At 32.4% G+C, this 17,513-nt stretch overlaps 2 protein-coding genes across 3 annotated transcripts; one reads left to right on the forward strand and one right to left on the reverse strand.

The window, feature by feature from the left end:
- The first annotated feature begins 284 nt into the window (after window positions 1-284).
- Window positions 285-2,554, forward strand: LOC145018392 (WRKY transcription factor 1-like). Its single transcript, XM_078976285.1, has 5 exons — window positions 285-536; window positions 959-1,515; window positions 1,606-1,696; window positions 1,780-1,926; window positions 2,136-2,554. The coding sequence occupies exons 2-5, from the start codon at window positions 1,029-1,031 to the stop codon at window positions 2,440-2,442; spliced, it is 1,032 nt and encodes a 343-aa protein (XP_078832411.1). The 5' UTR covers window positions 285-536; window positions 959-1,028; the 3' UTR covers window positions 2,443-2,554.
- Window positions 2,555-8,832: 6,278 nt separating this feature from the next.
- LOC145015604 (zinc finger CCCH domain-containing protein 18-like) lies at window positions 8,833-12,424 on the reverse strand. Of its 2 annotated transcripts, none has more exons than XM_078974073.1 (8): window positions 12,253-12,424; window positions 10,978-11,775; window positions 10,706-10,870; window positions 10,445-10,621; window positions 10,238-10,314; window positions 9,963-10,142; window positions 9,760-9,886; window positions 8,833-9,251 (listed from the first exon to the last, which is right to left on the reverse strand). In XM_078974073.1, the coding sequence occupies exons 2-8, from the start codon at window positions 11,754-11,756 to the stop codon at window positions 9,182-9,184; spliced, it is 1,575 nt and encodes a 524-aa protein (XP_078830199.1). In that variant the 5' UTR covers window positions 11,757-11,775; window positions 12,253-12,424; the 3' UTR covers window positions 8,833-9,181. The 2 variants fall into 2 exon arrangements, with proteins under 2 accessions (XP_078830199.1, XP_078830198.1); XM_078974072.1 differs by having other exon boundaries at window positions 8,833-9,254; window positions 12,253-12,422.
- Between the last annotated feature and the right edge of the window lie 5,089 nt (window positions 12,425-17,513).

Consider the following 17,513-nt stretch of genomic DNA (forward strand, 5'->3'; position numbering starts at 1 on the left):
ATCCAAAATCGACCTACTGACTCACATACCCATATAATTAAAGAGGTTATATGGATTGAATCGGGTTAATGTTTCCAACCCACTGAACCATATATTATAATACGATCGAATTAAATCAATGTATTCTAAATATAGGTAATTATATGCAAATTCATGATCACGAGCTTGAACCACAGTTATTAGACCTAAGTATCGGTAAGGTGAAATTGTCATTGGCGGCGAAACATTATTGACTAATGAAAGTACATAGGGACATTAACGTAATTTCGCATGGAGCCTACCGAACACATCATCAGATTCCTCGCTGCACAGTTGACAGTCCACAACATATGAACTCATCTTCCCTCTATTCCTCCTCCGATCGATCCTATCCTACTTTTCATTTTTATTTTCAACAATCTACCCCCAATTCTATCGTAACAATCCACATACGAGATGTCAGAACTCGCTGAGAAATCTCGCCGGAGTTAGTTTCTAGCTCCGGGGTGATACACAACTCCGATTGTCACTTTGGTACACTAAATTCAACCAAAAAGGTATGTTAGGGTTTCTGTTAGTTTGAATTTCCACCAGTTTCACTGATTCAGTCATTCGTTTTTTTATCGGTTCTTGCTCATATGGACATCTAAATTCAGTAAATTAACGGACGAATTTTTTAGTTAACCTTTCAATTTGATGTTGTTGACTGTTCCAAAATTTGACTTATTTTATTATCGTTGCAAATATTTGCTACTTCTCTATTTCACTGGTTCCATGGAAGTCGTAAACGTTAGCATTTCCACGAAATCTTCATTTTTGTTTCTGTCTATTTACCCGTGAAACCTAATTATCGCATTTTGGGGTTAATACTTGTATTGTTTTTTTTTTTTTTTTTTTTTTTTCTGTGATTTAAGGATTAAGGATTTATTTGTTAGATGCCGAATAGATGATAGCTCATTTTCTTTTTGCGTTGTTTTAGTTATTTGATCAAGCTGATTAAATGGGAGGAAACATATGATCCATTTCAAAGATTTTGAAGTCCTTTTGCAATGGTGAAGGCATCAGGTTATCTAAAGTTGACTGGTGGTTCTTATGGTAAAAATCAAGCATCATTATCAGATCAAGAAAGAAACTTTCAGTCTGTAACGACCAAGGATTCAAATGATATTCATCTTGGTAGTGGGACCCACACATTACACTCCAACCAAGAAGGAAGTTCAAGTCCCATCTCTGTAAATCAAGAAAAAACTATAGCCACTTCAGAGCAAAATCCTTCTCCAAAAGAAGGAAATATTGTTGTCAATGTATTATCAAAGTCACCTGAAAAACCTACAGTTGATGGCTTTAACTGGAGAAAATATGGTCAAAAACTAGTAAGAGATAATGCATTTGTAAGAAGCTACTACAAATGTACATATGCAAAATGTCCAGCTAGAAAACAAGTTGAACATTCACATGATGGACATATCAAAGAGATAAATTACTTATGCAAGCATGAACATCCAAAACCTAACCATTCATCTTTCACATCTGAAAGTAATCAATCAATTCCCAATTCCCAATTCCCAATTCCCAAAATTTTCCTTTTATTGTTTCACTAAACAACTTGTAAATGCCTTTTTGCAGCTTTGAATGAGAATTTTGTGGAATTTGAAATGTTGCAGACTAATGAAACAGAAATTGGGGATGACAATAATGCGCCACAACTGAAAAAACAGTATGTTAATGCACTATAGTAATTTTAACATGTTTGTTTCCTATTTTGTGAATTGGAATGAGGTAATTATTAAGTTTTTACAGGAAGAAAGAGAGTGATAATGTTGTGACAAAGACAAATTATGAGCCACGTGTAGTTGTTGAGACTAAAAGTGTGGTTGATATTGTGAATGATGGATACAGATGGCGGAAATATGGGCAGAAAATGGTTAAAAACAGTCCTTATCCAAGGTGCTTTTTAAATTCACATTATCATTTGTATGAATCTTTTACAATGATATATGAATATAATAATCAAAACTCAAAAGAAAAACTGTTGAGACGTTTTATCGAACAGTTGGTGTGCATTAGTTTAATTACTAACAAAGAAACTGTTGAGACATTTTATCGAACAGTTGGTGTGCATTAGTTTAAAGTAAAGTGATTAATGTTTTGTTTAGGAGTTACTATCGGTGTTCAAATGCTGGGTGCCCAGTGAAGAAGCATGTAGAGAGAGCATCACATGATGAAAAAGTGGTGATTACAACTTATGAGGGACGCCATGATCATGACATGCCTTCTGGAATCAGAAATGTTACACAAAACATGAAGGAAAATAACAATGGCACAATGGATGATGATGGTAATCATGATCATGATAATAATAATAATAATAATAATAATGATAATGATGATGATGATGATCCACAACCACAAGCGAAAACAAATGAAAGTAAAGGTATGGAAATGTTTGTTATTGTTATATGATGTTTCCATAAGTTAGTTTTATTTTGCTTTAAGGTCTGTATCAAACACGTATTTTAGTAATATAATACTTGTTATTTTAATAAGAAAGTAATTTTCATAGTAACTTATTAAATCCTTTTGAATTAATGTCTTTTGGAAAGGGTGAATATTGAAATTGGTTCTTAAACTCCTGCTTAGGTATTTAGTCATGAGTTTTTCTTACAGTATTTTTAAGGTTCATTAACTTTTTTATTTTTTGTATATTATATTCTAATGACTAGTCATAACTAAAGACTCCTAAGTTTTTTTTACTTTATTTTTCTTTTTTTTGCTATGGTCTTTTATATTTTTGGTTTCTTAGGCGTTTAATTTGTTTTTGACAAAACTACAAAAATGGTCCCTTTGGTATGTATTTTTTTCTGAGGTTTCGTCCAAATCTTGATTTTTTTGGATTGGTAGTCATTTTGACCTAGTTTTGATGTGTCTTTGGTTCCTCGATAAACTGAAATGATTATAATGCCCCTCATGTATTTGTTTTTTTATTTTTCTTTCATTTTTTAATTTAATATATATTTATCTATTTTAATAATTAATAAATAAAGAGAGGTCTCTCTCTCTCTCTCTCTCTCTCTCTCTCCATACACACAAACACTTGCAAAACGCACACTAAAATCACAAGTTCAAGAATCGAAATACTAAAATCGAATTGAATATGAAATCATGTGTATCTTCTTCCAATCTGAAAACGCATGTGTTCTGTGTTTTATTCCTAAAATTTATTAGTATGTGTGTTTGTGTTTTCCTTTTGGAAATTGATTTGAGTATGTGTGTATGTTTTAATTTCTGCAAATTAATTTTTGTGTGGATGTTCATCCCCGCACGTTTAACCACATATGTTTTCCCCTGTTTGATCAACGATGCATCTCATTCAACGATGCTTAAAGGTGGATGTTCTGAAGTTGGATCATGTCCTCTCTAATCTGTCCCTGGACGATATTATGTAATAGTCGATCAGTCGACAACTGTCGGCCTAAGCATTTCTTGCATCTAATGAACCAATGAAGCCCTAGATTCAAAGGTGGGGCATTTGTGTTTGATCTATGAAGAAGAACAAAAGTTTCTTTCTTGAAGGTGAGACTGTTCCGGTAAATCAAGATTTTAGCATCTACAAATCGATATTTGTAAATTGAAATTTCATCAGCTCATCACCGATTCATCTTCATCGCATCCATTATTTTTGAAGATCATGTTCACCACCACTATCTTCATCTCCCTTTCTAATTTATTCTTCTAGATTTATCCAGTAGAGTTTTTTTTCTTCAGAAATCAAACCAAGAAACAAAACAAAAAGGATTGGGTTTTAATTTCATATGATTTCAAACCTTTGATTTTTTGAGGAGATAGTTTTGAAGGTGCATAGAGAATTGGATGAATTACACGGAGCCCTCTATTTATTAATTATTAAAATAGATAAATATATATTAAATTAAAAAATAAAGAAAAATGAAAAATAAATACATGAGGGACATTATAGTCATTTCAGTTTACCGAGGGATCAAAAACATTTCGTAACCAGGCCAAAAGGACTATAATCGGAAAAAGTCAATGTTTTGACCAATACTCATAAAAAATACAGACCACATGGATAATTTTTGCAGTTTTATCTTTTTATTTTTATTTTTTTATTTTTCTGTTTTTCAAAACATCATTTTTTACTTTGTTCTTATATGTTTTTTTGATCATACGCTTTTACAACATCATTTTTTTTACTTTGTTTTCACATGTTTATTTTTCACTATCCGTTTGCACATCTTTATTTTTTCACTTTGTTTTTACATTTTCTTTTCTAACGCGTTTTTACATTTTATTTTACTCGATTTTGTAATAGTGAACGTGTAGAGTTATGCAATATGAAGTTGTGAAAAAACATGTGAAAAAATTGAAGTTGTAAAACAATTTGTGAAAAATTATATGTAAAAACAAAATAAATATTAAGTTGCAAAAAACGTAATAAAAACATGTAAAAACGAATTATAAAAAAAAAAACATGAAAAGGTGAAATAAAAGATAAATTTGTGAAAAAACATATGAAAAACAAAAAAAATAAACAAATTAAAGGACCTAAGAAACACAAAAAATATTCCGATCCTTAGAATGCCAAAACAAAAGTTTGAGTGACCTTAGAAATCTTCATGAACTTGTTATAATAGGGCATAAGGATGTAATATATACTAAATAAACAAGTTAAACGTTTAATGATCAACCTTAACCCTTAAAAACGCCCTACTATATCAAGCCTTAAAACTTTGTCTATTCAACTCAAACTCCAACATTACAAATCTCAGGAAGCCTTATAATGCATCACAACTTCATCCATCTATTTTTTTTTCTAAATAAAACTTCATCCATCATTTCAAATTAGGTAGAGCGTCGCGACACACAATGATGCATTATAGTTCCTTTGTAAACTTGTGTGTTGAGTTGGAAATACTTTACAATGATGGGTGATAGTTAGATTAGAATATGTCTTTGTATGTAAAAGTATATTTCTTCCATGGGTATATAAAGTTGGTGAACGTGCATTTGTATGTGGTGCACCTTATTATGTATATTAGATTATTAGTATAAAGAGTGTGTAGTGAGAATTTAATTCCCTAGCCACTTGTTCTTCATTTAATATTTTAGCTATCTTTTTATCTATACATTATCTTTTGGCTCATCATATTGCTTGATTATCTTTATTATTATTCATATTCCTCACATGCCAATCGTCCATATGATCCTACATTGCTTCCTTAGTTGTATAATGTCCAATGATCTTGTTTCTTGTTACACTTAAGATGTTTTCTTCGTAATTGTTGCATTTTGCATCTATAAGACTTATGGTTATTGCTTAAAAAAGTTAAAGTTTATTCCACCATTGATGCTTTAATCAACATCTAGATTTAATTTCCACATAACAAACAAGAAAGTACAAGCAAATTTGAAGCCTTATTTATCTTGGTAGGATCTTTTGATCTTACGATCATGATATTGCAAAATGTAAAATGATCAAAGGTAAGATCTTAATTTCCCACATCTCTCATTTTTTTTTATTTAATCTTAGCATCATGTCACTTCCTATCTTCCTCTTTAACGTCCCTTTTACCGGGCAAATGATTACCTCACACTCCTCACACATTAAATATGATTTAAGATGTTGTATAGAGAGAGAGAGAGAGAGAGAGAGAGAGAGAGAGAGAGAGAGAGAGAGTGTTTTCATACATAAAGGAAAACGAGTGTAGTGCTCACTATTACTTACTGTTGTCCAACCCAATTCACTATAAGATACGATGAGACAATACCCTATAATCTAACAACATAAGAGTATCAAATAATCCTACTTGACTATGAAAGGTATGAGAGGTATTCGATGGGTTCATGTGACATATCACATCATACTTTTAAGCTTGGTAAGGAATTTAATAGGAGGTTAATGGTTAATGACTTATAAGGGTAACATAATTTAGGTTTTGTTCATATTTAGTCCTTTAAGTTATTTTTTTTCCACATATTACCATTAAACTTGTTTGACTGTTCACATTACATCCTCATGACAAGTTGTTTAGGTTTTAGTCAGTTTAATGGTAATATGCAGGCAAAAAAGAACATTCGGACTAAATATGAACAAAATCTAAACTATATTACCCTTATAAAACCATTAACCCAAAAGAGATTAGATAAAACTTGTTATATATATATATATATATATATATATATATATATATATATATATGTATGTATGTATATATATCCTTGAACTCGAGTTTAGGTATATTAAACCCAATGATGCCCACTTTTTGGAGAGGTACTTAGTACTCTAATCCAGACCTGCATCCAAACTGGTCTCGAAACGATCCAGTCTTTTTAGGATCAGTCTCGTCGTTTGATGTAGGGATGAGCAAATGGACCGGGGAACCGACCGGAACCGGAACCCGATGGAACCGGTTGGGCCGGGATCGGGATGTTATTTTTGTGGATTTTTGGAACCGAGAACCGGTAGGAACCGGAACCGATATAACCGGAACCGGTAGAACCGGCAAAAACCGGTAGAACCGGCAAAAACCGGAACCGTATTATGCTATTTTTCAAGGACCGGTTCCAACATTTGAAGACACGACAAGAACCGGTAGGAACCGGGAACCGGAACCGATAGAACCGCCGGGCCGGTTCGGTTCTTGATTGTGGTCGAAGCCGGTTCCCGGTTCCGGTCCGGTTCGGGCCGGTTCGGGCCGGTTCCAGCCAGTTCGGTCCTTTTGCTCATCCCTAGTTTGATGAGCATGTGTAATATTAGGTAGTTAGTAAGGTAAATGTTGACCAAGTCGATGATTCTTAGTTGGAAGAATTAGATCCAGCAACCAGCCTGAACCCGGTTTGGAACCGGAACCCAGTTTGGAACCGGAACCGTTTTAGACCAATAATGAGAATTGATAACCGGAACAGAACGGGTTAAACTAAAATGACGTACAAATAGAAAACTACATGTTGAAAAAAAATCATGTCATTCCGACTCCAAACGAATGAGTTATGACAAACGAATGAGTTATGACAGTTTAAAAAAGAGGAATAGATTGTGCATAATATTGAAATAAAACAATTAAACTTTGATACTCTATGTTCCACGACATATAACTCAATCAATATGTAACCAAATAATGTATTTTTATAGCCTAAAATAAATTACAAAAAGAGTAAACATGGAAGATGGCAAATTGTGCATTATGCTGAAACAAAAATCATGGAAGATGGCAAATTGTGCATCATGCTGAAACAGAAAACATGGAAGACGATCAGAGCAATCATGTCATAAGGATGTAATGTAAATAGTCCAAACAAGTTCATGATGATGTAATGCTGAGCATTCCAAACAAATTCAATGGTAATATGGTAACCAGAAAAACTTAAAGGAACTAAATGTGAACAAAATCTAAACTATGTTTTCTTCACCAAACAATCACAAAGATGTAAAGTGAACCTCACAAGTTCAATGTTAATACACGGACAAAAAGAAATTTAAGATACTAAATATAAAAAACCTTAGAGATGTTACATTTATAAGTCATTAACTCTTATCCACAGAACAAAAAGGAGTGCGATGTTCACTACAATAAAATTCTTATTATGGTCCAACTCAACTTAACGTATGACAAAGTGAGACTATGGTCCCGTAGACAACAACATAAAAATATCAAATTATCCTACTTGACTATGAAAGGTATAACAATCAAGGTATTCGTTGGGTTCATGTGACATATCACATCATAATTTTAAGCTTCGTAAGGAATTTAACAAGTGGCCAATTATGGGATCCACAAATCTCGACGTAGATTTGCATAGCCCACCCACCCACCTCAGATTATAATTACTGTATAATCATTAGGTTAATAAATTTATATGTTATCAAATTTATAAACTGATTTGCATTTGCTTACTATTTTATATAGTTATACTTTTTAATCTGTTTTTAAATTCTTATCAATTCATGTAGGTACAAACAACAAAGTGATAACAATTTAAAAATTACTGTAAAAGTTAATAAAAAGTCTATTTCGTTATGTGAACTAAAAAATTTTATATGACTTTCATTAATAAAATGTCTATTTCTATATGTAAATTAGTAAAATTTATATAATCCAAAATAAATGAAGAAAAAAAAAAGCTTAGCTAAAACATGTGACAACTTGACAAACAAGATGTATTTTATCCAAAACTTAGTTCTCTCATTGGCTCCCCATATTCCCTCATCTCTCCAAAGTTTTATTCATGCTCTAAAACTCTTTTATATATATAATTCACAATATGCCACATAAACAATAATTGTTGTATCTTTTTTTATCAACAATTAATATAAAAAACAAATCTATATCACAACTAATTTTCATTTAAACTAATGAAAAGAAATATGATCAATGAGATAAGTGTAAGAAACACCATGATAACACAAATCCCCACACAAACCAAACTTTTAAATCGAATTCCCTTATCAAGGGAGCATACATGTGGGAAAAGTTTTTTCAAACAAAAAGAATTTATTTCAATGACCCCACTAGATATTTTTGTATAAACAAACGATAAGTGTGTTTAAATCAATCATTTATGCTTCATGCTTCACAGCTAATGAATCGTGATTTATCTTGCAATGATTGCAACTTCTGTTGTATGAAATACAAACCATTAATTAAACACCAATGTTTGGAAATTCAAAATGTAGTAACATGAAGCAATAGAATTTGTAAGTGGTTATTGAGTTTATTATTTTTCTATAATCTTATTTTTATCCCCAACATAGTATAATAAAATATCATACCCTTTTATCATAAGTTTTTAATCATTATTACTTTTAGAGAAATTAATTACTTTATTTAATATACATGATCATAAACTAAGCTTTTATTAAATAACATTTGTATATATCTTTCAAGAAACACAAACATCTTTCAACTCCTCACTACAATTGCACTCTTTTCTTCTTTCTAAAACTTATAATTAGAAGAACTAACAAGCTATATTTCTTGCTTGTATTCATTCTCGACCCTTTATAGAACCTAAAAAGGGTATATTGGTAAACTTTTTCTATACCTTATATCCATTGCAACATGGTTGGTCGCCCTAAAAACACTAAAAACCGAATCTTTTTTTGTTATAAACTTTGACGTCAAAGTATTTGATGATCATTTTGTGAATATTTCATTCCTTTTTCACTAAATCCTTCGAAAAAAACTCATGTGGCTGTTGATATTCCATTCTTTAATGGAGATGCAAATGGACTATCCGGAAGATTCAATCCCTGGCTGCTGCAATTTATCCAAAATTATTTGATTTAGTGAATAAAAAAAACGATGGAAAACAAAAATCTTGAAATAATGCAATCAAAATCAAGAAGATAAAGTTGGATCAGACTAGATAAGTTTTCTAGGGTTATTTTCAATTATAAGGATGAGAGGACATTTATGTCTTTTGCACGCTGTCCCACTTTTTTAGTAGGACAAAAATGATTAGATGAGACCGGACAAACTTTTAACGCTATTTTCGATGATGTGGATAAGAAGGGTATTTTTGTCATTTGCACACACAAATGATCAAGAAGTCCATGTTCCACTTATATAAGTGGAACAAAAATGAGTGGGGATAAAATGATATTTACGTCTTTTGCACATACAGAAGATCAAAAAGTCCCTATCACACCTTTCTAGTGGGACAAACAAATTGCAATTTTTGTGATTTTGTCCCATTGACTATCCGTCACAGTGTCAGTACCAGTGATACAGTCCAGTGCATGCCAAATACAGTATAACTTACTTCTCTTGATCATTGCATTTGGTATTTATGTGCCTAATTTTTTCATCCCCAACGGATCCATTGTTGAAAACATCAAGAAGATGACCAAATCGCTCCATGGAAGACAAATTCATCTGCCCTTTATGACCTATCAATTCAACATACAAAATCAAAAATATATAAATTAATAAAAAATAATTCAACAATTTTAATTTTACTCTAACCTTCTGATAACTGCAACTCTTCAAATGAGTACCCAAAACATGTCAACCGATTTGTGGGCCCCTCTGATAACTGCATCTCAGAGAATCGCAATCTCTCTGACTCAAGTTCATGCTCTTTTTGTTCTTCAAAAATCATTTGTTTCTTTAATGACGATGAATTATTATCACATATTCTGTGCACTACATAGTTTTTATAAAAATTCAAATTAACTACAACCAATAACCAATAACCAAAAAACAAAGATCAATTATTTATTTTTATTTATATTTCTTACTTAATTGAAGCTCGGATTCAGCTTCATAACTGTGGGGTCCATAGTACATGTTATGCCGAAACTTTTCTCCAATTTTCCTACAAAAAAAAAGGTGATAATTTACTCGATTTTTCAAACCACAATAACTTAATTAAATATAAAATCAAAAACACAATTCTATAACAAAATAAATGAAATTACATAGCGATTTTGTGAATGTAATCTTACTTATCATCCCTTGACTTTTCACGATATGGTTTGACCAAAACTCGTGCACCACAAACAAAATGAGGATTGCCTTTATTTAAAATCTCCTTAACTGTTTCTCCAAAAACAAACGTTACAAAACCAAACATTCTCTTTTGCTGACATGGAATTCTCACATCATGAACAGGACCAAATTTTCTGAAAAAAAAATATATAAAAAGAGTAAAGCAAATCGTTATTCTTTAGGATTATCCCTATATAAATATGTATGTAACATCTTACTTGAAATAGTTTGAAACATCTTGCTCTGTGAAAGTACTTTCAGCAGGAAAAGTCAAATATATTTGCCTTGACCCTGCAACTATTCCACCTTGTTCATTTCTATCCCTGTAATCCGTATATTTTGCAATTTCATCCGTTAAAACTACCGCATGTTGCCCATGAGGCCTATTTTCAATCAAACAATCAAGAAATACGAAGTTAAAGGATACAAAAATTGTAAATTGTAAATTGTAAATTGTAAATTATAAATTATAAATTATAAATTATAAAACCTGTCGATGAGAGATATTCTATTGAGGCGAGCAAGAAGTTTGGTCAAACTATAACCAGCTTTGCCATGTCTTTGACTTTCGGTCAAATACCCTTCAGCTTGAAGCGTCTTTCCAAATTTCTCATAATACAATAATGGTAAAGCAGCTATGGAAACAGGGTACCCTTTTCTTGATTTCAAAAGTTCAGTGAGTTCAATCTCTAGTTTCTTGAGTGATCCAGGTGAAAAGACGTTATCGTCCTCAGGGGTAAAGATGGAAAAAGTTTCGGATGTGGGAATACTATGAGAGTATCTACAGTTGTTTCCATGTCTACAACAACCTTTCATGAAGTAATGACAAATCTTGATTGGGAATTCGGGAGACCTTTGACTGATTCTAGGACAGAATGTAGGGGCAGAATGGTAAATTGAGCAGTTTGAAGGGTCAATCTGATTGTCTAACTGGAGGAAATGAAGTTGGTTTTGGAAGTGGTAATCTTCAGGGAATGAAGATGGATAAACCGATTGGGGATTAGGAGAGAAAGGTGAGAACTTTAGGGGCAAATCCGTCATAGAATTTGAAATTGGTGTTGGAGAAGTGGAATTGGAGGGTAAATTGAGATGGGTTTTTGCTTTATTGATTAAAGAGTGGATTAAATTATCGGGGCCATAGGCTAATCTTATCATCTCTTCTTCACCATGATCTTGTAACAAGAGATACCCGATAATCTTTGAGACTTTTTCGGGTTCTAGGTTTTGGATCCTATCGTATACGATTTTTGTAGATTCTGAGAAGTCCATCTTCGATTTTTTTTTTAACCTACATATGAATCCAAAGTTATAACCATAAATATTACAAAAGTAAAACAAAATCGAAGAAAAGAAAGTAAATAAAAAGGTCTTCTTCGACATGGCTAATGTGTGCTCTTTTCGGCTTTTCAACAAACATTGGGGTGCGAATTTATGTTCAAGCATGAAAATTGACACTTTGGGCACGAAAAAGGAAGAACACAGGTTGTGTATGACTACAAATTTCACACAAGTTTCCCGTTTTCGTTTTCAGAAACAACCCTGGTTCATTTTTCATGGAAGAACTCCAAGCTTCCAGCATTAAATTAAATCATGCAAACTTAGAATGGAAATATACGATAATAGTAATCTTTTATGTAAATAAAATAAACCATGTCAAAATCCAAGCCTTTTCCTTTCGTAAACGAGTGAAGAATAAGAAGTTAAAAGAATTCATGAAAATTTATGGTGAATAAAACAATTTAAAGCAAAAAATTTGAATACCCACCAAATTTAATAGCCTTCTGAACAGCGAACAAGGTCAGAAGAACCACCTACTCATGGCCTCAAAACTCCTTCATGAATGATTGGATACAACATTCTCTCTCTATCTATATATGTGTCTATATCTATATCACTTTCTCTCTTGCTCTTGTTGTTGTTGCTAATATTTTAATGAAATCAATCTATATATATAAACTATGCCCTCAATTCTCCCTCCCCACAAACGACACTATTCTTAAAAGAATACTGAAAATGACGCGCCCTTTTTTTTTTTTTTTTTTTTCTTTTTTTCTAGTTGAATCCCCTCGAATACTCCATTTTATAGAACGCATACAGTGTTAAATTCTAAAGAAAAAATTGTCAGTAAAAACAAAAAGAAATTGGGAAAAAGACAAGTGAACTGAAATGGGGGTTTTCCTTAAATCAAATGGGTTTTTGGCCACATTGTTTACATACAAAATTGGATCGAAAAGGGGAGAGAGATCAGGAGGAAGTTACAGCTTTGAATATACTATTTTGACTAAAGTTACTGGTTCGAAATATAATTTGAAATATTCAAGAAATTATACGGAGGTGGTGGGGTGGCAATTTAAGAGGATTTTTTGGGATCTTTTGAATCTGAATCTTGATTTATTGCTGAAAGTTTTGATTTTTACTTGGTGAATTTAGGAGATAATGATGGGTAACCGTGTAATTCTTTTTATTTTTTCAGATATTTTATATTTAAGTCCTCGTAATTTTAACATTTTGTTGGTAATTTTAGTTATCGGATTGCCCGACACAAATCGAATTCAACTTTATCTATAATACGATGGTCGGGTGATAGTGTCCCTATCAAAGTCGACTTGTAGCAAAGAAAAGAAGATAAAGAGGAATGAAAGTAAAGTAAAGTAAAGAAAGAAAAGAAGAGAAAAGAAAGGAAAATAAATTTGCGTTGTGTGTTTCCGAGTTAAAAAGAAGTAAAAGTAAAGTTAAACATTTTGTTCGATTTCTCCAAATCGGAAGAAACGTTAGGAGGGGAAGTGATCCATTCATTTCCTTCAATTTCATTCCTTTAATAAAACTCAGGAACATCAAATTTTTTTACTTTCCTCTCACTTCCACCAATTTTCTTTCTTTTTCTCTCCTTAAATTGAACTCCGGAACGGGTGTAAATGATATATCTATGGTTTTAAAAAACTTGTCATGACATATTATGACTCCAATCCTTGTACTTGATGTTATATTTGTATATAAAATTGGATAATAATAATAATAAATATATAATTATCAATTATATATAAAATTGTTGTCTTAAATCACGTTTTAATAAACATCGTGACTCGTCACGACTCACGTCTCATAAAGTTTGAGACTTGATATTGTCGTCATGATGAGCCTCACGTTATTTAGAACATTGGATATACCCGATGTTGAATTCCAACTAAAAAACCAACTGTAATACATATTGGGAACACGAACATACACGAATTTCCTCCAATTATAATAAAAAATAACTACCGTTTCTATATGTTTTGAGATCCAAAATTAGGCATGAAATCTAAATTGTTATTTAATAGTTTATTTCAATTCTAGTTTGTTGACACTATATATAGTTATATTAGGCTGGAGGGAGTGGTGCCACCGAAACCGCACTCCCTCTCCCACCACATAAGCGCCATGTCACTTTTTACCACTCAAGTGTGGTTTCTTGCCACAACAAAGTTGTGGTGCCACACTTTTCATTTCTTTTATTTATTTATTTATTTTTAAGTATTTTAATTTAATAAAACTTCATTTTTCTAACTATTTTAATTTAATATAACTTCTATTTTAATAAAAAAACATAATTTTTCATTACTTGAAAATAAAAAAAAAAAACAGTACATTGCGTTACTAAAAAAAAAACCCACACACATGACATTTAAATAATCCTAGAAACTTAAAAAACATAAATAAAATAACTAAAGCAAACTACGTAAAGTCGTTCTCCGAGAACTCGTCTTCGGGGTCATCTGGTGGATCCAAATTAAGGTTAATGTTTTGAACCCCGTAAATGTGTTCCACCAAGTCATTGCGAAGATTGTGAAATGTTTCAGTGCAACGTATCTCTGCTCTCCTGTTTATATACTCTTCGCCGCCAATTTCTATTGGTTGTGTCTCTGGTATGGTTTCTTTCTCGTCAAAAGCACATATCACTCTTCCTTCGTATTCAATAATCATGTTATGCAATATAATACATGTATACATGATTTCTTGAAGTTTTTCCTCGCCCAAATTAGCTGATGGTTTTTTCAATATGAACCACCGTTTCTTCAGAGCTCCAAAAGCACGCTCAACATCCTTCCTAGCTCTTTCTTGAGCTCTCTTGAATTTCTTTCATCTAGAACCATGTGGAGCTGAAAAAGATTTAACAAACACAACATACTCAGGATAGATTCCATCGACCAGATAATAACCATACTTATATGGCGTTCCATGCACTTGAAAAGAAGAATCTGGTGCGGATCCATCATATATGTTGTTAAATATTGGTGAACGGTTAAGAACATTGATGTCGTTAATCGAACAAGGAGAACCAAAAAAAGCATGTCAAATCCACATATCTTGTGATGCAACTGCTTCAAGTATGACCATTGGGTGACCATGATCACTTCAGGTAAATTGCCCATGATATGCTGTAGGGCAATTTTCCCATGCCCAATGGAGACAATCTAAGCTTCCTAGCATTCCAGGAAACCCATGCACACTAGCATGATGAGCTTGCAATTGCTAAGATGTCATTACGTGTAGGCTTATGTAAATATTTTGGACCATAAAATTGAATCACAGTTTTGCAGAAAAAATGGAGACTGTCTCGTGCTATCCTAGCAGACACCCTAAAACTTTCGTCTAAGCATCAGGCGGAATACCATATGCTAACTGACGAAGTGCGACCGTGCATTTTTGTAAGGGAGTGAAACCGAGTGTACCTCTAGCATCGTAATGTTGTTGGAAAAAACTGTGCTCCCTTGTTACATCTTCAACTATAAGTTTAAACAAACATTTGAGCATTCTGAAGCGCCTACGAAAATAATACCTTTTGTAAGTGGCATTCTCTGCAAAATAGTCTTGCATCAAACGTTGGTTGGCTTCTTCACGATTTCTGTAAATATATATTCGTGTTCTCTGTTGAGAACTTGCAGTTGCGTTGTTATATAGAATGTTGTATGTTTGTTCCGCCATTTGAACACACGCAATAGCGGTATAAAAAATAATCTGAAATTCTTCAGAAGATGAAGAAGATGACATTTTTGAGAGAGTGGTGATTTTTAATTTTTTTTTAGAGAGAGAGGAGATTGTGTTGTGAAAAAAAAAATTAAGTTGATATGTATATATATAGGAAAGAAAAAGCAAAAAAAAAAAAAAAATATGCTCAACGGCTCAATCCTTCCCATCTTGCCTCAACCAATCAGAACACACGGTTTTGGAGGACCGCACTGCAGCCAAGACCGCACCAGACCACGGTCTGGGGGCGGTGTTCCCATCCTATGTGGCACGAAGTGCGGTCTTGGACCGCACCCACACCGATGAGCCTTACAATCACATATATGGAAAGTGTTTCCACACGATCCTTGAAGTTATGTGAGTTTTGTTTGATATTATGTCCTTATTTTCCAACACATATGACATAAGTCACTTGTTACTGTTTGTCAAGCTAAATTATAAGTTTGCTTTTAGTTTTTTTTAGGTTTTCATGCTTCACAAATAAATAGGTTAATTTTTTTTAAAATCACTTACATTATTTTTCAACATACTTATAGCTTAATAAAAAATATTCTCTCAAATATTTAAAAGGTCAAAATATTCAAATAAATTAAAAAAATCATATATTAATAAATATTCTAAATTTGAATATCATAAAAGAAAAACAGTTATAGATTTAGCATTCAACCGGATACAAACATGGTAAATATAATATAATTGATTTTACTCTTTAGGCTAAAGAGTGTGATGACATTTTTGTCAATGGTAAAAGGGTGTCACATCGGTATCACATAAACTTTTACAGTTTTTATCACAATTTGCTTACGAATGTGGTGTGATGGTTTTTTTTACCAATGGTATATATAATGATATTTACGTTAAACAGAACAAAATTACAATTACCAATTAGGAAATAAAAAAACTTTATCATTGAGATTTGTCATCGGTGGGACTTCACCAATAAGATTTACCGTTGGCAAAAAAAAAAGGCGGAATGTGGTGTTCATCACTACTAAAAGAACCACATAGGCTTTTAGCAAATGACAAAACCATCCCACCGTTTACTCTTATGAGATTACATGAAAATTAACATAAGCAAATAATAACATATTTGTTCAACTCTATCAATAGTGACAAAATAATTAATATAAATGGTTTATAGTTTGAATTATTACTCATCTTCCTCACTACAAAGTACCCACCCCCATCCTATACACATACACCCATCCCACACTAACATATCCACATCGACGCCTATGTCCAACCCATACTACACCTACACCTATATCCACACTCGCACACCCACACGCCCATCCACCCACCTTATACATAACCCTACCCTATACCTATCCATCCCCCACCCTACACATAACCCTACCCTACCACCCACCCCTAACATCCACACCCACTCACACACCCCACACACTCCCACACATATACTTACACCCACATCTACAAAACTACACAAGTTTGAGTGTGTAAGAGTTTACTTAATAAAAGTTTGATTTATTTAGTTACTAAAATTAATAATAAGTTACAAAAATCAATAAAAACAATATTTTGGTCATATTATATAATTTACTTTCTAATTCATCTGATAAACCTGCAAACCAAATAGAAAATATATTTCATTCCATCTCAACCAAATGTGTATATTCTAATTCCTTTTCTAGATTTCATTCTTTCCAAAAACATTTTACGAACCAAACGTCCACTAGCAGTTTCAAAGAAACAATTTTTTTTTTGTTGGGAACGATAATGTTTTTATTTAAAAACGCTTGGAAAAAGACCATTACAATAAAATAGAAGCTAATGTTGGATTATAGAGCTGAAGAGTCTATACCAACTTAATTTTTCTACACATATTGGAAATAAAAAAACGCTCTATCAACCACATCATCAAAAAACAAAGATTTCATAGATAACACCGTCCAAAAAAGTATGGAATTACAAAAATTCCATAAACAACAAAACGAAGTCAACACCACAGCCTCAAAAGCCTTCGTTTGCCCACCCATCATCACGATTGTATCTAACCAA

Source organism: Lactuca saligna, chromosome 9, assembly GCF_052625555.1.
Source record: "Lactuca saligna cultivar CGN05327 chromosome 9, ASM5262555v1, whole genome shotgun sequence".
NCBI classification, from domain to species: Eukaryota; Viridiplantae; Streptophyta; class Magnoliopsida; order Asterales; family Asteraceae; genus Lactuca; species Lactuca saligna.